This window comes from Musca domestica, unplaced genomic scaffold (genome assembly GCF_030504385.1).
Source record: "Musca domestica strain aabys unplaced genomic scaffold, Musca_domestica.polishedcontigs.V.1.1 39, whole genome shotgun sequence".
Lineage (NCBI taxonomy): Eukaryota > Metazoa > Arthropoda > Insecta > Diptera > Muscidae > Musca > Musca domestica.
In genome coordinates, this window is record NW_026712326.1 from 6,672,556 (window position 1) to 6,694,480 (window position 21,925).

The 21,925-nt window shown below is 35.5% G+C and overlaps 2 protein-coding genes across 3 annotated transcripts in view; both read left to right on the forward strand.

Annotated features, from left to right (window-relative positions):
• Window positions 1-5,222: 5,222 nt before the first annotated feature.
• The window catches only part of LOC101891351 (C-1-tetrahydrofolate synthase, cytoplasmic), a 27,330-nt gene continuing 10,627 nt past the window's right edge, over window positions 5,223-21,925 (forward strand). The window contains exons 1-3 of one of the 2 annotated variants that reach the window (XM_011294286.3): window positions 5,231-5,427; window positions 17,256-17,324; window positions 17,395-17,605. In XM_011294286.3, the coding sequence (XP_011292588.2) occupies window positions 5,357-5,427; window positions 17,256-17,324; window positions 17,395-17,605 (351 nt within the window). In that variant the 5' untranslated portion in view covers window positions 5,231-5,356. Of the gene's footprint in view, window positions 5,428-7,847; window positions 8,098-17,255; window positions 17,325-17,394; window positions 17,606-21,925 lie in introns of those variants that run through there. The other variant, XM_059126523.1, reaches the window with a different exon arrangement.
• LOC101891183 (probable methyltransferase-like protein 15 homolog) lies at window positions 8,138-9,352 on the forward strand. Its single transcript, XM_005183647.4, has one exon. The coding sequence runs from the start codon at window positions 8,138-8,140 to the stop codon at window positions 9,203-9,205; it is 1,068 nt and encodes a 355-aa protein (XP_005183704.2). The 3' UTR covers window positions 9,206-9,352.

A 21,925-nucleotide genomic window follows, 5' to 3' on the forward strand; every position in this document is an offset into this window, starting at 1 on the left:
AATATTTTTAGTACAAACATGGAGTTCAACATAATACGTCTGCTTTTAAGTATAGGCAATCTAATTAATTTTAGCCTGCTAGCATAAGAAGGCAAAACAAAATCACTATTCCAATGTAAACCTCGTAAGGCAAATAGCAGAAATTGTTTTTGCACGGATTCTATTTTATCTGAGTATATTGCATATTGAGGATCCCATACAACAGAACCGTATTCCAATATAGGTCTAACAAGAGACGTAAATAACTGTTTTGTTATATATGGATCAGAAAAATCTTTGGCCCACCGTTTAACAAAACCTAAAACACCATTTGCTTTATTTACCATTGTTATTACATGGCTATTAAAATTTAATTTTGGATCCATCAAGAGGCCAAGATCAACAAATGAATCTACAGTTGATAATGAATGACCGTCAATATTATATTTTAATATCAGAGAAGAAGATCTGGAGAAGCACATATGCTTACATTTGCTTAAATTTAACTCCATACAATTTAACGTGCACCATTTAAAAAGGCTATCTAAATCGTTTTGAAGTAAACTCGCTCGTTTATCACAATTATGGGAAATGAATAATTTAACATCATCTGCGTACATTAACAATTTCGAGTAATTTATGGAATTAGGTAAATCGTTGATAAATAAAAGAAAGAGGACCGGTCCAAGGTGACTTCCTTGCGGAACACCCGATGGAACGTTAATCGTTTTGGATAAATACCCTTCAAACAAAACTAGTTGTGATCTATTTTGTAAGTAAGATGATATCCATTTGACTAAGTTTGTGTTGAAACCCATATAATTTAATTTATATATTAGGAGTTCATGGTTAACCCTATCAAAAGCTTTACTAAAATCGGTATAAATTGTATCAGTTTGTTTACGCTGAACAAATCCTTTTATTACTGTTGACGTAAATTCTATAAGATTTGTTGTAGTTGAAAGACCACTACGAAAACCATGCTGATATGGACTCAATATAGATTGAATTTTCTGTGAAATTACTGCAGTAATTAATTTTTCAAACAATTTTGGTATGGCACTTAATTTTGCAATTCCTCTATAATTTGACACATTAGTAAGACTACCAGACTTATGTAAAGGTATAATATAAGATTTTTTCCAAAAAGTAGGAAAGTGACCAAATTTAAGTGAATAATTAAACAATATAGTTAACGGAAGTGCTAATGTTTCTGAACAATATTTAAGAATTATATTAGGTATGCCATCCGGTCCTGGACATTTAATCGATTTTAAACTACGCAGACTATTGGACACATCATGACGTTGTAGAAAAGGCATACAAATTTGATCAGCCTGTGATAACTTATAAGGATACGAATCTTTAATTTGGCAAGATGTACTGGAATAGGTTGTGGCAAAAAAATCTGCGAAACATTCAGCAATATCTGTGCCTGTGACAAATTCTTTATTGTTATATTTCAATACTGAGGGCTTTGAGGAAACTTTTCGTTTTAGATTAACAAAATCATAAAAAGATTTAGGATTGGATTTAACATTATTTTTAATCTTGTCTAGGTAAAGATTATACAATCGTCGAGACTCTAAAGTATATTTAGATCTAGCAACAGAGTAATTAGTATAGTCTATTGTTAAGCCTGATTTTTTATATTTACGAAAAAGCTTATTTTTAGAATTTTTTAAACTTGATAACTCAGGGGTTATCCATGGATATTTATTTGAATTTTTAACTCTAGTGGTTGGAACACATTCCAGTTTAAATCTATTTAAAATATCATAAAATTGATCAATTACATATTCTAAATCTGTATGGCTGTTACACAGGCACACAGAAGCCCAATTTATGGAGGAAATGAGAGTATTAAGTTTTCGAAAATTAGTTTTTTTGTAATTAAGGACAGTTTTAAATGAGTCGGACTGACTTTCTTCAATTACATAACTGTGAGTCATGGAGATATATAAAGTTGGATGGTATATATCTTCAGGAGTGCATATTGGAGGAATTCTGAATATATCAAAATGCTGTGTTATATTTACAAACGCCAAATCAAGAATTTTGCCATGCGAATTTTTTACACTGTTTATTTGATAAAGATTTAAGTCACACAAACTATTTACAACATCAAATGTATACTGGGTACTGTTCATTTCAGATGGCAAAGGAATCAAAGCTTCAGAATCTGGCATTGGAAGCCATTTAATGGAGGGCATATTAAAATCACCAAGGATCAGAATGCGATCGGAATCTTTCATTTTTTCAGTAATTAAATTTATTTCTGATAAATGCTGATTATAAATGTCAAGTGAAGATGAGGGGGGAATATAAGAGCAAGTTACAAACAATTTAGATTTGCCCAATTCAATGGAAACACAAACAAATTCTATATCAAGAAAATCATTTAGATCAATTAAATTAGTGGTATATTTGGTATCAACTGCAATAAGGACGCCACCACCTTTTTTACAAACACGATCTTTTCTAAATATTTGATATTTTGAACATAATATTTCACTATTTAATATAGATGTTTTTAACCAAGTTTCGGAGAAAACCAATACATTATAAGTGAAACCAATGCTATCAGTATATAAACTGGTTAATTTTGTATTAAGCCCCCTTACATTCTGATAGCAGATAGAAAATGAGTCATTTAGTTTTTTGGCACCGAGTCTGGTCTAAGAGGCAAATGAGCTAAATTATCGGATCTCTCCACAAATTCTTTAATAAATGCCCTAGCAGGCCAAAATTCTTTTAAAATCAACTGTACAAAAATATTGTCAGGCACAACGATTTTGAAAGAAGATCTACTTTCAGAAAATGCAGATCGGAGCTTATAACATTTCAAAAAGTAATCTCCCTCAATTTTTGATTTTATATAATAGTTTATGTCATCGGCCGTTGTTTCTGGTGCAAACCTTGTTGCAAATATCATTTTCATGGCGGGGGCCATGGATAATGATCTTTGGACAGGTTGAGTTTTGCCAGTAGCAGTCTCGGGACGATCACTAGTGATAAGTGAAGGAAATGATAATTCCTGTATGTCACGAGTAGATTGTGAGGTTTTCTTAGAAACCTCACTATCAATATTCATAACATCAGGATTAATTACCCCTTTACCTATACCGCTGTTATCTACCGGAACTGGGTGTGTAATAACACTGGCATACGACTGTTCACGTCCATTCTCAGTTGTATCAGTGATATTAACTGAGACCGGTTGTGGAACAGTGTTCTCAACAGAAACTATTGCTTTGCGACTAGGCATTCCCTTAGTTGGTGCCTTTTTCGCAGCCCTTTTGCGTTTCTGTCCAGAAACTGACGGTGACGACACAAACTCATCTAACTCTTGGTATTTCTCAAACAATGTAGAGAAATTCTCAAATCGGAGTGATAATGAGGAAAAATCTTTTTTCATCGATGTCAATTCCGACTGCAAATCCTTTACAAAATTATAAAAGTCTGCAGAGAGTTTCCTGCATTGCACACAACACCAACGAACACCAACATTATTTCTAATTGTGTCTACTACTTTTGCATTAATCCTAGCACATTTTGCATGCCATTGATTAAGACAAAACCAACAGGTAACACACAATTCATCCTCAGCAACAATATTACACAATTCAAAAGGGCACGACATTTTCTTTATTTTAATTATAACTATTTCTTTTTTAATACACAAGTTCCAAATATTTTATTTAAGATTAGATCTGTAGCTGGAATTTTTGTTATTTATATTTATTCTTTTTTATTTATTTTTTTTTTTAAATGTTGGCAACTCTTTTGAGATGACAAACAAAACAAGACGATAATGTTACAACAACTAATTAGCTAATGTAACAAAAGAAAGAGGATAAAAGGAAAATGTAAAACTACACAATTTTAAAATTGATATAACTTTAAAACACAAAACAAGATTTTAAAACACTACACCAATTATCACTTTGAGTTACAAATCACTATTGAACACTTTTAAACACTTTTTTACCAGATTAATTAATTTAATAACACAATAACTATTAATTTTTTTTCAAAAGCACGGAGCACCACAATTTTTTGAACTAATCACAACAGGGTTGCCAACACACATGCTCAGAAATTCGAAAACAAAACTAATAGAATAGAAATGCAATATTTTTAAATAGCGAATGTGTCTGTTATTAAAAAATATCAAAAATAACGGTTCGTAAGAAAAACAAAAAATGGCAAAGAAAGAGAGTACTTTTAAATGTCAAATATATTTGACAAAAACACTGAAAGGGTTAATATACCCACCTTTTTAAAGTGGAGGGCAAAAAAATCGATTTTGGAACAGAGCATTCATTGTTTCGGGTCTTTTGCTCTATTCCCGAAACTGCAAGCATCTACTGGCTTTACATTTTTTCGTTATCAAAAAGGAAAAATTCGGTTTTACATTCTTACAGTTCTGGAATAGAGCATTTTTTTTTTTTGTATTTATTCAAGATTTCGTAACACAGAAGCCTTTTTAGGCCAAAAATAGCATTACAATGTAATATTACCAAATAGAAAAAATCTTAATTATACAAATACAAATATTTATTTTATGACACATTATAGACACATTATAAAATACTTTATCTTACTCTATCTTTTTTGTTTAAATTAGAGTTTAAATTTGTTGGCTCCCCAGCCGCAAATACTTAAAGATTAAATACAGAATTATAGGATAGGCGAATAAATCGAAGAAACAACAAGTGAAAAATGGAAAATTGTAAGGCAAAGGTAAGATTATGCAAAGTTACAATTCAGTAGTAGTTAAATGGTTACATAACTTTAAACGAATCACATTATTAGAATGCGAAAAATGCGAAGGTCAACAGGTAGGAAGTTCCAGCATCTTGCAACGCGAATTATAAAAGACTTCTCAAATTGAGAGTTAAAAATCCTTGGTAAAACAATCTGGGTATTTCTAGTGGAACGGGTAAATTTAAACATATCGCACAGAGGCAAGGGTATACCAGTTTTAATAATTTTGTAAAAAAAAAGCAAATTGCGAAGGTCAATATATCGTTCGAAAGGCAATCCCAGAAACTGCTTAACAAATGGGGAAACATGATCACGCCGGCGAATATTATAGACATATCGGATAATAGAGTCATTTGTCTCATGCTAACCTTAAAAGACTTTCCATGTGTGGCCGTGGACTTTATTTATTCGAAGTAAAACGTATTTTTATTAGGTAGCCGACATCGAAAACATGAGAATGCTTTAACAGCTGTTTTTGACATTGCTCACAGATAATTACGAAACGTTTAGAAGTAGCTAGCGACCAACGAAATGGTACTTTGTTAAGGATTTAATTTATTACAAAACAAGAAAATATTTACCAACAAAGAGTACCATTACAAGAATTATGTCAGCGTTATACCAAAGATTTTTGAAAGTACTTGAAAAGTGGCCGGCAGACAAATCGAAAGTAGGCAGGTAAACAAAAACCCACTAAACATGAAATTCTTATAGCGAGAGCATGTAAGAAACACACTCATTTTGTAACTAACATCCCACTTACATCCCTTTTACATTAGTATGACGCCATGGTTAAGCTAGATTGTGCGTCTTTATTGGAATACCTTGTAGTTTGTAGCAACCTGTTGGGGTATTAAAGTCCTACTCATGAATTAATTAGCATCTTAATGTTTACTTAGATATCTACACCTGTGCTTCTTTTCCTAGCAGACTCTTCTATAAATAGTCAGTCTTAGTATTTGCTTCGTCTAGAAAAGTAGTGTCGTGTGCGGTTGTCTTGATTTTTTTAAAGTACACATAGTGGAACTCCCAAGTGTCATTTGGAAACCCATTTCTTGTTGTGATAGTTGCTGAAAGTAGTTAACAATGTCTTCCACTTATGCATATCAATTAATTGGTGAAGAATATTATTTCGGCAATGGTGAAGAGTAAGTGAATTCATTGATTTTTAGTGACCGGCTGAAACCAACCAACCATAAATTTTGGAAACACGTGTTTTATCTAACGAGTGATAGTTAAATAATTACTTTATACAAGATAATGGAAATCAGTACATTATAAATATAATTTTAATATGTTTTTAAATCCTAAAATATCTTCCAAATTTGTATAATTTCCGTGCACTAAATACTGTTCTGTATTTACTTGGTACAGTTGAAAACCAGTTTTGGTGTTATATACTTTTAGGGCTTCTGTAAAACATTTTAAAACTCTACTTGCTGATATCACACAGAAACATACAGATGTGTGGTACACTAAGATGTTAGTATCACATTATTGTACATTATGGTTTTGCTCGTCTTTCATTAGTTTTTTTTATTAAATTGGTGGAATTTTAAAGTTAAGTAACTTGCGTATCACCATAACAAATCAAAAAGAATATATAATTAAATATGTGTATACCCTACGCCATACCGTGGTACATAGTATTATGTTTTAAACAGGGTACGATTTACAGCCATTGTTCCTATTTGTGATCTTCATAGAATCACATTCTGCGTGGATTTATGCATGTATGTCCTTATAAATTTGTAAACAAAGAACAGGTGGAACTTATTGTCCGATTTTGGTGGAATTTTAAATGGTTATAATCAGATATAGTCTCCATACATATGTTTCAACCGATTTGATGTTTTAGTCCTTCAAAGTTGCGATAAAATTTTACGAAACATATTGACGGCAGACGAAGAAATACTAGTGCTACGCAGTAAAAGTACATCCAGACCTGCCATAATGCTGCCCTGAGAACTGCAACTGGTTGCCTTTTCATGACAACATTGGACCATCTACATAAGGAGGCGAAGGTCCTTCATTGCGTGCTATCATCATTATATCGTGGGTAGAACTTCCTTGCCCAGGCGGGTCAGGATGAATCTACACGATCCAGATGTTCAACGCTATAAGCGAGCCTCCAGATCAAGAAGCCTATTAGACAGGTCTGAGTGGCATTCATACTGATGATTAAGTCAAGGATGTCATTAACAATTTCAGTGTGAATGCTGTCTTCAGGCACGAATTGATGAAGATGCATGATTTTTTGATTGTCCTTTAAAACCTGCCCAACTTACTCCAGAAGATCAGCCTGCGAAGGTAGCCTAATTATACCCCACACCACAAGGTTGTCAGAGTATTATGTCTTTGTGCATTTGTTTGGAAAGGAAATTAGATAGACCCATAGTTCCTTTTGATGATCTGTACAGAATCACATTCTGAGTCGATCTATGTATGTTTGTCCGTCCGTGTATTTGTGTAAACGAAGTACAGATCGCATATATTGCCGATCCAGATGAAATTTTGCACAAATCATTTGTTTGAGCCAAGGACAACTCTGGAAATTGTGTAGGGTAGGGTAGCAAAAAACGAAGCACTTATGTTTAGCTATCACAACAAAACAGCAACTATGAAATTAAGCGAAGGCTTCTCAACGTCGATATTACTTGGATACTAATATAGTACAATGGTACTTTTTGATGCATCAAATCAAAAAAAAGAAACACATGGCCAAGTTCAAGGTAGCAAATAACCGGCGTCTTAAATATTTGGTCGATTTAAATGAATAAGTCGAATGAACATAAATTCCTAACCTTTTCTACGAGCTCAATTGGGAACTATTTAACATTAAGTCCCATTGATGTGCTGGTTGGAGGATTTTTTTTGTCCTTGTTAGAATAATTTGTTTTACAAGAGTCTTCTGATTTTTTTTTGAGGAACAATAATAGATCTACTTCCCATACTACAATCTAGCTTAACCTAGTGCTCATAATCACACCATTAATTTTTTGGTCCACCATTCCTCACACAACATGTATGTAAAGAGATTTATTTAAATTGTATCAAAAAATAAACCATATTACTATTCATTCTATATTTTTTGTCAGGGATCTTGGTGAACAGATTAGAAAGCAAGTAACAAATCTCTCAAATCCTGCAGCTTTAACAGCAGAAGTAACTGCCCAAATAACTAAGCAAATTGATTCCATTGAACGTTTGGCCAATAACACATACGGCCGTAAATATAAGCGTGTCTACGACTCAACCGCAACGGGTTTGTCGGCTCAACAGTGTAATCAAGTTTTATCCTCGGAATTTTTGCAGTACCTCAACGAAGATAGCAAAAAGAAAAAGTAGTAACCAAAATACTCAACAAAATATACAACTATACTAGAAAATGTGGCCAATAAAATTGATGAAAACTTACTGTACGGTGGCCCAGGGAAGCCGAACCGCAACTGCACCTCACATACCGGTCTTGTGTCAAGAGGCTATTAATTTTTTAAATCCCTCGCAACAACAAACTTTCATAGATATGACTTTTGGAGCTGGTGGTCATACACGAGAGTTACTAAACAGTCATAAGGATATTAAGGTATATGCTTTGGATCGTGATCCAGTAGCGTATGATCTTGCAAAGTGCATGAGTAGTGAATATGAAGGACGCCTCGTACCAATGTTGGGTAAATTTTCCGATCTACCCCAGCTTTTAGACGAACACAATGTAAAACCGCACAGTGTAGATGGTATGCTATTCGATTTTGGTTGCTCCTCAATGCAATTCGATGAAGCCGAACGAGGATTTTCCATTTCAAAAAATGGTCCCCTTGATATGCGTATGGATCGTGGCCATAATAATAATGCCGAACAAATAACCGCTGCCGATGTTTTGGCCAAAGTCGAGGAAACAGATTTGGTTAAAATTTTGCGTATATATGGTGAGGAAAAGGGTGCCAAAAAGATTGCTCGAGCCATTGTTGAAGCACGCACGGCATTTCACAAGATCGAAACCACCAAACAGTTGGCTGATTTAGTAGCCTCATGCCTCAGTGACACACCCTATCGCATGGATAAAATGCAACGCCCCACCCATGTGGCCACCAAAACTTTTCAAGCTCTGCGTATTTTTGTTAATAACGAGTTAAATGAAATCAACTATGGCATGATCTTGGCCAATGAATATTTAAAACCCGAGGGACGTTTGGTTGCCATTACATTTCACTCCCTCGAAGATACCATCGTAAAACGGCATCTAAATGGCAATGTCATCGAAGGCTTGGCCAATCCAGTACCACTAAAATATTGTGGTCATGATGTTACACACGACAAGGAATTGGTGGAATCATTTGTATCATCAAATTGGAAACAATTGAACAAACATGTTTTGGTACCCAGTTACGAGGAGGTAACACGTAACAGTCGCAGTCGTTCAGCCAAACTAAGAGCTGCCATTAAATTGAAATAACTTTTTGGAATAGAAGTTTAAGTTCGAAAATATGTGGAAATGAAGAAAGCATGATAATTGTGTTGAGAGTTACATTTTGCTTAGTTTATAAGTTTAAGTTGTATATTTTAAGATGCTAGTGAAATAAATCTGTTGTTTATAAAAACATTTAGATTGTTGTGATTTTTAGATGGAATTATAAGAGAAAAAATGGAATCGTCACGAATTAAATTTTCAAAAAAATGGAGTGGTTGCTGTAGCAAAATGTGAACTTGTATTTTTTTTCAGCACAACACTGCCTAAATATATTTTTATATCCAACATTTCATTCTTTGGAGCGTATATTAATTATGTCATTCCGTTTGTAACTCCTCGTAATACTCATGATGATATACAGGGTGAGCTAATAAAAAACTGGAACAAAGTCAAACGCCATGTTTTTTACATTTATTTTTAAATTTTTGTGAATGAAAGCAAAAAATGTCGGAAATAGCATCAAATTTTAGAATAAGTTTAGATTTGTTCGAATTGGTCACCTTTGGCACGAATTATAGCCTTCAAACGGCCAATGAAACCGTCACACGCTGCCCGAATGTTGCTCTGCGGTATTTTGTTATTTTTTAGTGCCAACCTTGCTTTCCACAACACTCCAAGGCACAATAGTCCAACGGATTGGTATCCGGAGATTTTGGTGGCCATTGTGCGCTGGAAATGAAGCGAGGAACCCATTTTGTAACCGTTTTTAGATGGCGTGTGCTGAGTGCGATGGTGCCGAGTCCTATTAGAATGTCCAAGGTCTGCGGCTAAAATGTTTGCCTGCCCAAGGCTTTAATACACCCTCCAGAATATTTTCGCGATAATATTCGGCATTAATTCTGATGCCACGGTCGATTAATACGAGCGGAGAGCGACCATGGGCTGTTATGGCGGCCCACGCCATCACCATGGCCGGCGCTTGAGTTCTGGTGGCCAACCGAATGTGCTCATTTTCAGCTGACCTCTTTGGCTAGTAAACAAGATCATTTTAATTGTTTACAAACTGCTGGAGAACGAAGGTTTTTTAATCGGATAAATCCAAATTCGGCAGTTCATCACTTTCGGCGAAGCAACTCTAGATCTTTTAAGTCTATTTTCTTTCTGTTGCGGTGTAAGTTCTTGCACTTTTTGCAATTTCAATGGCTTTACCCGAGCCCATTTTTCAATATTTGCCGAATGGAAAATTGCGATATGTTCAGCTCACGATCCATTTTTTGGCCACTGCGACGCGGATTTCGATCAAGTCTCTTCTTTACTTTTCGAACCATTTCTGCTGATGTTGCTGTTTTCTTCCGTCAGCTCACAGTAACGAGCGATGGTACGAGACACTAAAGATTTATTCACATTTAAATGCTGGAGTGCTGTAACGATAGCCACTTGTGGTTTTCCAGCCCAATATAAAGAAATCACACTATCACGCTTGACTTCCATCAGAAATAACCTTATTTCTGGAAAATTCCCACCAAAATGCTTTTGTACGCTTGTAAACAATATAATGAGCTGTCACTGGAATAATTTAACAGCTGTCGGACGAGTGGCTTTGAAATGACAGCAGTTTGAAATTGTTTGCAGTTTTTTTTTTTTATCTCACCCAGTATATTCTGGATCAGAGTAAATGCTAAATCGATGCAGCGAATCGGGGTATAAGGCTAAAATTTTGCACAAGTGTGTATTTTGTCAGTAGGCAAGTTACCATAATTATTTCAAATTTCGGATTTGAAGATCTTAGTGAGTGCTACAGTCTATGATAAAATGCAGGTCCACATCTTCGTATAGACCCCATATAATAAACTGAGGTTTATTCAGTATTTTGATGATTATTAACTGGAACTGTTTCAGAAAATTGTCTATGCATATAAAGGACTCGATAAAAGGTTTTCATTTAAGCGGTATTTTTTCGGAATTGTTTTACATGTTTCAAAATCCTTCCAAATGGCGGAGGACATTAAATATTCGGCCTACCCGAACTTACCTGCTTTTTTACTTGCTAATAGATTTATCTGGACAACATCTACGAACAAATGCAAACAATTGCTACAAAACCAAATATCGATAAAAAAAAAAGACTCACAAACGTTAATATATTTTGCTCCACTGTCAAATCATTTCCTCCACTTCACAATGACAAATACATGCATTAAAATGCAGAGAATTAACAAGAAAAAAACATATGGCAAAAAGCTTTTATCCCGCCAATTTTTCCAACAAAATTTGTCTTAAACTTATTGCCATACACATTTGTTAACTCAACATCAGGATTGTGAAGTGTGTGCTATACGATTTTTAAGTAAATATCTAAAATGTTATTAATTAGAAGAGAAAACATTAGAAAAATGTAAGTTTTTATTGATCTGTATTATTTATTGTTATACCAATTTGTCTAATTTTTGTGCATATCCGATTTAAATTATTGGATCATAGGAATGTTTAACAAAATATATGATCAGTAAATAATTGTGAGTCATTCAGTGAGACGGGGGATTTTTGTAAATTGATCTTAAGATTCAATGGAATGTAAAACAATTTTACTTTCATGGTAGTTAAAAGTAAAGGCTATTCCAACTTAAATGATTAAGAAAGGTAAATGATTTAACATTTAATTGAATCTTAAGATTAAATGTAAAATAAATTAGTTAAAAAAAGTAAAATATCTTTTTATACCCTCCACCATAGCATGGAGGGAATAATAAGTTTGTCATTCCGTTTGTAACTCTTCGAAATATACATTTTAGACCCCACAAAGTATATATATTCTTGATCAGCATAAAATCATATGTCGATTTAGCGATGTCCGTCCGCCTGTGGAAATCGCTCTAACTTCAGAACGAAATGAAGTAAGTTGATACAAATTTACTCAAATGTGTGTTATATATGCAGGACTTTTGGTATTGAAAATGGACCATGTAGGTCCACGTCTTCGTATAGCCCCCATATAACGGTACCTTCAGATATTCGGTATTTTGATGATTTTAGCGACATTATTTACCGGAATTGTTTCAAATTTGGTATTTGAAGTTCGTAATGTAGTATCAGCCTAGGACAGAAAATGGACCATGTAGGTCCACGTCTTCGTAAAGCCCCCATATAACGGTACCTCCCGATATTCGGTATTTTGATGATTTTAGCGACATTAATTACCGGAATTGTTTCAAATTTCACATTTGAAGTTCGTAATGGATACTACATCCTGTGACAGAAAATTGCTGTGCAGATCAACGTCTCCGCATAGCCCGCATATAATGGTACCCCCCGATAGTCGGTGTTTTGATGATTTTAGCGACATTATTTACCTGGTGATCGACACTTGAAGCGACGAACCTCATTTTGTAGCCATTCTTGGGTGGCGCTTGCTGAGTGCGATGGTCCTGAGTCCTGTTGGAATATCCGAGGTCTGCGCCCAAAATCATAGCGTGCCCAAGGCTTTAATACACTCTGATCGGAGAAAACCCAATTCGGCAGTTCATCACTTTCGGCCAAGCGAAGCAACTCTTTAGCTTTTTTAAGTCTATTTTCTTTCTGTTGTGGTGTAAGTTCTTGCACTTTTTGGAATTTCAATGGCTTCACCCCGAGCTCATTTTTCATTATTTGCCGAATGGAATAATGGGATATGTTCAGCTCACGAGCCATTTTTCGGCCACTGCGACGCGATTTTCGACCAAGTCGCTTCTTTACTTTTCGAACCATTTTTGCCTGATGTTGCTGTTTTCTTCCGTCCACTTCCTTGACGTCGAACTACGCTACCAGTATCACGGTAACGAGCGATGGTACGAGACACAAAAGATTTATTCACATTTAAATGCTGGAGTCCTCTAACGATAGCCACTTGTGGTTTTTCAGACAAATATAAAGAAATCACCCTATCACGCTTGAATTAAATAACGAATAACTTTTTTCTGTAAAATTCTCATCACAATGCATTTGTACGCTTGTAAAGCTGTCATTGGAATAATGTTAACAGCTGTCAGACGAATGGCTTAGAAATGACAGCAGTCTGAAGTTGGTTGCAGTTTTTTCATCTCACTCTGTATATTCTGGATCAGAGAAAAGGCTAAATCGATTCAGCGAATCGGGATATAAAGCTAAAATTTTCCACAAATGTGTATTTTGCCAGTAGGCAAGTTACCGTAATTGTTTCAAATTTCGTATTTGAAGATCTTTGTGAGTGCTACAGCCTATGACAAATGCAGGCCCGCGTCTTCGTATAGCTCCATTCAACGATACCTCAATTTATTCTTTATTTTTATTTATTTATTTCAAATTTGTATTTGAAGTTCTTAATGGATTTATTTCAAATTTGTATTTGAAGTTTTTAATGGATACTATAGCCTGTGGCAGAAAGTTACCAATGCAGGCCGACGTCTCCGTATAGCCCCAATATGAAGGTTTTCACTTTAGCGGTATTTTCGGAATTGTTCTACATGTTTCAAAATCTTTCCAAATGGTGGAGGGCATTAAAAGTGCGGCCTGCCCGAACTTACCTGCTTTTTTACTTGATTTATCTGGACAAAATCTAATAAAAAAATGTAAACAATTGCTACAAAACCAAATACCGATAAAAAAAGACTCACAAACGTTAACATATTTTGCTCCACTGTCAAATCATTTGCCAAAATGCAGAGAAATACATTACCAAAGAATAAAGCATTTGGCAAAAAGCTTTTATCCCGCCAATTTTTCCAACCAAGTTCGTCTGAAACTTATTGCCATACTCATTTGTTAACTCAACATCATGGGATTGTGAAGTGAAATTGAAGTGAATTGAACTGAAATTGAAACTTTTACCGGGGATTTGTTATGCCCCACACCAAGAATATTGTGTCTTTGTGCATTTGTTTGTAACATGGATAAGGAAGCGAGATAGACAAATAGTTACTTTTGAGAATCTTCACAGAATCACTTTCTGAGTCGATTTATACATGTCAGTCCGCCGTCCGTGTGTCCATGTATTCTTATGAACAAAATGTAGGTCACATTTATTATCCGATTGAGAAGAAAATTTCTCAACAATTTTTTTTTTGACCAAGGACGAACCCTATTGAAATTGGATCAGATTTAGATATAGCTCCCATATATACATATATGTTTCATCCGATTTGGGGGTTTAAAGTCCCTTACAAGCGTAATGTGCACTCCACAAAAATGATATTTGGTATCGGACATAAAATACTGCAAGAAAATACCGGTGTCAAATTTTATCGAGATCGGTTCAGATTAGTATATAGGTCTCATATATATCTTTATACGATATCAGGTTTATTGTGCACCAAATGGCCAATATCAGCCCAAATGGACTGAGGTTTGGCAATTACGACTGAATTCATCCTAGAAACCAGTGCTTCAAATTTGGTGTAAATCGGTTAAGATATAGCTATAGCTCCCATATATATGTTTTATCCGATTTGGTGTTTAAGTCCCTCGCATTCTTAATATGCACTCCACAAGAATGATTTTTGTTAGCGGACATCAGATACTGCACGAAAATAACCCTGCCAAATGTTACCGAGATCGGTTCCGATAAGGAGATAGCTCCCATATATATCTTTATCCGATATCGGGTTTATTGTGCACCAAATATATCTCATATATGTGTTTCATCCGATTTGGTGTTTAAGTACGGGACGTACGTTTGCATTTTGTGAAACTCGGCTCCGATATATATTTATTTAATTCTCAAAGTGATATCATACACTCTATAGTGTTACATGAAAGAACTGCAACTAACTTCAAATTTCTGTCATTTCTAAGCCACTCGTCCGACAGCTGTTCAAATTATTCCCGTGACAGCTCGTAATATTGTTTACAAGCGTACAAAAGCATTTTGGTGGGAATTCTCCAGAAAAAAAGTTTTTCGTAATGGAATTCAAGCATGATAGTGAGATTTCTTTATATTTGGCTGGAAACCACAAGTAGCTATCGTCAGAGCACTCCAGCATGTAAATGTGAATAAACCTTTTGTGTCTCGTACCATCGCTCGTTACCGTGATGCTGTTAGCGTAGCCCGATGTCATGGAAGTGGACGGAAGAAAACAGCAACATCAACAGAAATGGTTTGAAAAGTAAAGAAGCGACTTGATCGAAACGCTCGTCGCAGTGGCTTAGGTTCAGCTTATGAGCCATTTTTTGGCCACCGCAATATTCCTTTCGACAAATATTGGAAAATGAGCTCGGGGTAAAGGAATTGAAATTCCAAAAAGTGCAAGAACTTACACCGCAGCTGAAAGAAAATAGTTTCAAAAGAGCTAAAGAGTTGCTTCGCTTGGCCGAAAGTGGTGAACTGCCGAATTTGGGTAACATTCGTTATCCAGCAGTTAGTAAACAAACAAAATGATCGTGTTTACATGCCAAAGAGGTCAGCTGAAAATGTGCACCTTCGGTTGACCACCAGAACTCAAGCGCCGGTCATGGTGATGGTGTGGACCGCCATGGTGTGGACCGGCATCAGAATAAATGCCGAATATTATTGCGAAAATATTCTGGAGGGTAGGGTAAGTGTACCAGTAGTCGGCACTTTTAGGATTTTCGCGTTTTTAATCGCTCACCATTCTGAGTGGAACCTTTCAATTATTACAAAGTTCATTAATTCAGATTCGAAATTTTGTATAGTTTTTGCAATAATAAATAAAGTTTTAATAACTTTTTATTAAATTTCATAAATTTGTAGTTTTATTAAAACAATGCTTTTTTGCCAGTAGTCGGCACCACTTGCCAGTTGTCGGTATGGCATTTTCCAACAGTCGGCAAACAAAATTTTTTGTAAGAATAATAAATAATAATAATAAATTAATTCATTAAAATATAATATTTTTGTTTAGTTAAACTGATTAGACGTCTTTATTGTACTTTTCTTAAGAATATGGATTGTTGAGGACCTTTACAGACAAAAATTTAATTTTTATTAGAATAATTCATCTTTTCTTGGCAAAATTGTGCACAAAGATAGCTGACAATATATTTGAAGTAAACAAAATACATTTAGTTACAATAGTTTCATTTATTTGGGCTTAAAAATGAAAAGTGCCGACTACTGGGACATGCCGAACTTAGGCACACTTACCCTATATTAAAACCTTGGGCAGGCAAGCATTTTGGCCGCAGACCTTGGACATTCTAACAGGACTCAGCAACATCGCAATCAGCACGCACCACCCAAGAATGGTTACAAAATGAGTTTCCTCGCTTCATATCCAGCGCACAATGGCCACCAAATCTCCGGATACTAAAGCGTTGGACTATTGTATATGGAGTATTTTGGAAAGCAAGGTTGACACTAAAAAATACCAAAGTATCGATCAGCTCAAACAAGCGCTTCGCCGGGAATGGACCAAAATACCGCAGAGCAACATTCGGGCAGCGTGTGGCGGTTTCATTGGCCGTTTGAAGGTCATAATTCGTGCCAACGGTGACCAATTCGAACAAATCTAAACTTATTCCAAAATTTGATGCTATTTCCGACATTATTTGCTTTCATTCAATAAAATTAAAAAGAAATAAAAATTATGGCGTTTGACTTTGGTGAGGTTTTATCTCACCCTGAACATATGCAATATTCATGCAAAAATCTAAAACTGGCGAAAGCGAATATGTTTGATTTCAGTAATTTACCAATTTCCCTCGTATATATATTTTTTGTGGGTCTGCTGATATGTTTCCAGTTGACTTCATCTTCGAACCTTATCAAAGAAAATTTCTTGTTATCACTGTCGTCTTCATAGGCAAATGTTGTTGATTTTGTATTTAAGTGTGTATTATGTAGGTACGTACATACCTTTTCTCACTGACCCTAAGAAATATTGAAAAACAAAAATATGAAATAAAATTGATAATCGTTTTGTATGGCAGATTGATACCACCTTGGACTGCTATAGCCAAGTCAAATTGAGAATGCTATAATATTGCAAATTCGAAACATTTTAAATTGAGTTTCGTTCGTACAGTGTTAGACATTGGTTGGTTGGTTTCGGTTAAAATTATTAAGACGTTTATTAAATAAATAATATTAATTTTTTTTTCAAATTGATATATTTTTCATAAATAGGGACTTTGAGCCAAAACCTGTTGAAAATATGTCGCAGGCCAAATTAATATCCGGTACCCAAGTGGCCAAGTGAGTGTTTGTTGGAGAATAATGTGGAATTTTGGTGAAAGTTTATTTGCATTTTTATCAATAATTCTAGTGAAATTCGCGAATCTTTGAAACAAAAAGTCGCGGATATCAAAAAAGATTTGCCCGACTTTAATCCCGGTCTGTGCATTGTCCAAGTTGGTGGTCGTGAAGATTCCAATGTCTATATTCGCATGAAAATCAAGGCTGCCAAAGAAATTGGCATTGAAGCCCAACATTTACAATTGCCCAGAACTACCACCGAAATCGAACTACTTGACAAGGTAAGCAATAAACAATTATGCAATGCAAATTCAGTTAATAGATGGCATGAAGCTTTATGTTTCTATGTGTGTGAGTAAATTAGTTTATTAAATCTTAGCAACAGTTCTAATTTGTATAAAACTGCAAGCGGATTATGGATGACAAAGTAAATTAATGACTATTTTTATATTAATTAGTATTTTTTGCTTGAACTTGACCCTACGACAATAATATAGAGGTTATATTTTCTGATCTGCGGAAAATTTATGGAATTGACGATGTTAAATTTAGAAGTATTAAAAACAAATATTTTATATTAGACATTTTATTAACATTTTCTCACCGAATAGATGCAATTTTTATAAAAATATCCCCAAGAAATTGGAACACATAATTTTCACATTAATTTCGGCGGGGCCGAACTTTTAATACCCTCCGCCAACAAACATTTGTATATAAAAGTATTTGAATTCAAACGTGTTCCACTTCAAACTACAAATACCAGTAAGATGATGCTGTTAAACTTTTCAAAAAAACATTAAGTGGGTTAGGCCGTTATGTAGGAGGAACGGGAACCTCAATAGACATATATATCTTCTTAAATACCAAATTTGAAACAATTTTATGGGTAAATGTGACTAGATTATTAAAATACCAAATATCGTAGTATCGTTATATATACATTATAGGAGTTAGAACCCATTATGAACTACAAACACCAATTTTTAGACAAATCCCAGGAAAATGTGCAAAAGTCATTAAAATACCGAATATCGGGAGGTACCGTTATATGGAGGATATACAAAAACGTTGAACTATATATAATGTTTCGCCACGGAAGCTAGAACTCATTATGACCTACAAACTCCAATTTTTAGACAAATCCGTGAAAAATGTGGGCGGATCACCGAAATACCGAATATCAGGAGGTACCGTTATATGGCGGCTATACCAAAACCTCCTGTTGGAATGTCAAAGGTCTGCGGCCAAAATGTTTGCGTGCCCAAGGCTTTAATACACCCTCCAAAATATTTTCGCGACAATATTCGGCATTTATTCTGATGCCAGGGTCGACTAATACGAGCGGAGAGCGACCATTGGCTGTTATGGCGGCCCACACCATCACAATGGCCGGCGCTTGAGTTCTGGTGGCCAACCGAAGGTGCACATTTTCAGCTGTTTACAAACTGCTGGAAAACGAATGTTTCCTCATTGGAGAAAACCAAATTCGGCAGTTCACCACTTTCGGCCACTTACTTCTTTTAAGTCTATTTTCTTTCAATTGCGGTGTAAGTTCTTGCACTTTTTGGACCTATATATCTCATTTTCAATACCAACCTTCCTAGACTCAATACAAATTATTCTGCCAAATTTTGAAGCTCTACGTGAAATAATCGTGTATCGTTAATTTAACAGACAGACGGACATCGTTAGATCGACTTAGAATTTTATGCTGACTATGAATATATATACTTTATGGGGCCTATGGCGAATAGTTGGAGATGTTACAAACGGAATGAGAAGGTTAATATACCCTCCTTTTCAAGGTGAATGGTATAACAAAATGTAGAGCTTTTTACCCTCCACCATACTTTGGAGAGTATATGAATTTTGTCATTCAGCTTGAAACTTCTCGAAATACTCATATTAGACCAAAAAAGTATATATACAGGGTGAGGTGAAAAAACTGCAACCAACTTGAGACTGGTGCAATTCCAAGCCACTCGTCCGACAGCTGTTCAAATTATTCCAGTGACTGGCCATTATATTTTTTACAAGCGTACAAAAGCATTTTGGTGAGAATTTTCCAGAAAAAAAAGTTATTCGTGATGGAATTCAAGCGTGATAGTGTAATTTCTTTATATTTGGCTGTAAAACCAAAAGTGGTTATCGTTAGAGCACTCCAGCATTTACATGTGAATAAATCTTTTGTGTCTCCAACCATCGCTCGTTACCGTGATACTGGTAGCGTAGCCCGACGTCAAGGAAGTGGACGGAAGAAAACAGCAACATCAGCAGAAATGGTTCGAAAAGTAAAGAAGCGACTTGACCGAAACCCGCGTCGCAGTGGCCGAAAAATGGCTCGTGAGCTGAACACATCGCATTATTCAATTCGGCAAATATTGAAAAATGAGCTCGGGGTTAAAGCAATTGAAATTCCAAAAAGTGCAAGAACTTATACCACAACGGAAAGAAAATAGACTTAAAAGAACTAAAGAGTTGCTTCGCTTGGCCGAAAGTGGTGAACTGCCGAATTTGGTTTTCTCCGATGAGAAAACATTCGTTATCCAGCAGTTTGTAAACAAACAAAATGATCGTGTTTACTTGCCAAAGAGGTCAACTGAAAATGTGCACCTTCGGTTGGCCACCAGACCTCAAACGCCGGCCATGGTGATGGTGTGGGCGGCCATAACAGTCGATGGTCGCTCTCCGCTCGTATTAATCGACCGTGGCATCAGAATATTGTCGCGAAAATATTCTGGATAGTGTATTAATGCCTTGGGCACGCAAACATTTTGGCCGCAGACCTTGGAAATTCCAACAGGACTCAGCACGCGCCACCCAAGAATGGTTACAAAATGAGGTTCCTCGTTTCATTTCATTTTGGCCACCAAAATCTCCGGATACCAATCCGTTGGACTATTACGTCTGGAGTATTTTGGAAAGCAAGGTTGGCACTAAGAAATACCAAAGTGTCGATCACCTCAGCAAGCGCTTCGCCGGGAATGGGACAAAACACCGCACAGCAACATTCGGGCAGCGTGTGACGGTTTCATTCGACGTTTGATTCGTGCCAAAGGTGACCAATTCGAACAAATCTAAACTTATTCTAAAATCTGATGCTATTTCCAACATTTCTTGCTTTGATTAAATTAAATTTAAAAAAATGTAAAAATTATGGCGGCCCGACTTTGTTGCATTTTTTTATCTCACCCTGATATATCTCAAACTATTGGCTTTTCTTTGTATATAAACAAGACTATATAAGGACTTCAAAATGTTTGTCCTACGAATCCGAAACTCCCTTGGAGCTTTGATCTACAGAGGAGTACTATAAAGGCCATAACCCAGACAGGATATTGTACTGTAAAATTATAAGAACATTTGCAGCGAATTAGGAAAAAGTGCTTATTTTTTTCCAGAAACAAATCTGAGTTTTTATAAACCAAAGTTGATGCTATTCATCACTCACAATAAAATTAGATCTAGAATAAATCTTCTTTCGTCGATTTTCCCAAAAAAATGAAGTATAAAGGGATATTTTGATTTGGATTGGAAACTTCTTAAACTAACAGTAAGGAGACACATAATTTTCACTTGTAGTACACAATTTTTTTCTTATAAACAATTCCTGTATTACTTATACATATAGTAGAATCTTTTGAAACTATCTGCCTCAAACGATATTTTATGCTACATTCCGAGGTGCCAATAATTAAAATCACTCCCATGATTTTATTATTGGCGCCCAATCGAACGTATGCATTTATAATCTTATTATTATATATTAAATATATTTATATAGTCGTAAGGGTCCTAATAAAAATGCATATTTTAACTCAATAATTCCATGCCTTCCCCATGTAGATCAACTCACTTAACAATGATCCGAATATTCATGGCATTATTGTACAAATGCCACTTGATTGTGACACCAAGATCGATTCTCACAAAATCACCGATGCTGTACATCCGGACAAAGACGTCGATGGTTTGCATACCATGAACGAGGGACGTGTATCAATTGGTGACTTGAGTGGTTTCATGCCTTGCACCCCATGGGGTTGTATTGAGCTGATCAAAAGATCTGGTATCCAGATGGCTGGTGCTAATGCCGTTGTATTGGGTCGCAGTAAAATTGTTGGTACCCCAGCTGCTGAGCTCTTGAAATGGCATAACGCCACAGTGACTGTGTGTCATTCTAAACTAAAAATATTGAAGCAATTGTAAGTAGTAATGGAAAAAAGAGAGTGTGGGAGGGAGATAAAGAGAAAGAGAGAGAAAATAATAATTAAATGGCAACATATTTTGTTTTAGTGTCGCACAGCTGATATTTGGTTGTTGGCATTGGTGTAGCCGAAATGGTCAAAGGTTCCTGGATCAAACCCGGTGCCGTCGTCATCGATTGCGGTATTAATGTGAAGCCTGGTAAGAAGCAAAAACCCTAAACTATAAAAATACTGTTTACATCTCACGACTTCTGAAAAAGAGAGGGAAAACACTGGCATCATTAACACAGCAGCTAATGTTATCAATAACCGATAGTATGTTGCCTAGTGTGTTGAACCCTCCGATAAGGAAGGTCAAATTTAGTTAATGTTTTTTTTTTCGATTTAAAA

Excerpts from the sequence above, each read along its gene's own strand:
- LOC101891183 (XM_005183647.4), top strand. The coding sequence starts at position 8,138 with ATGTGGCCAATAAAATTGATGAAAACTTACTGTACGGTGGCCCAGGGA.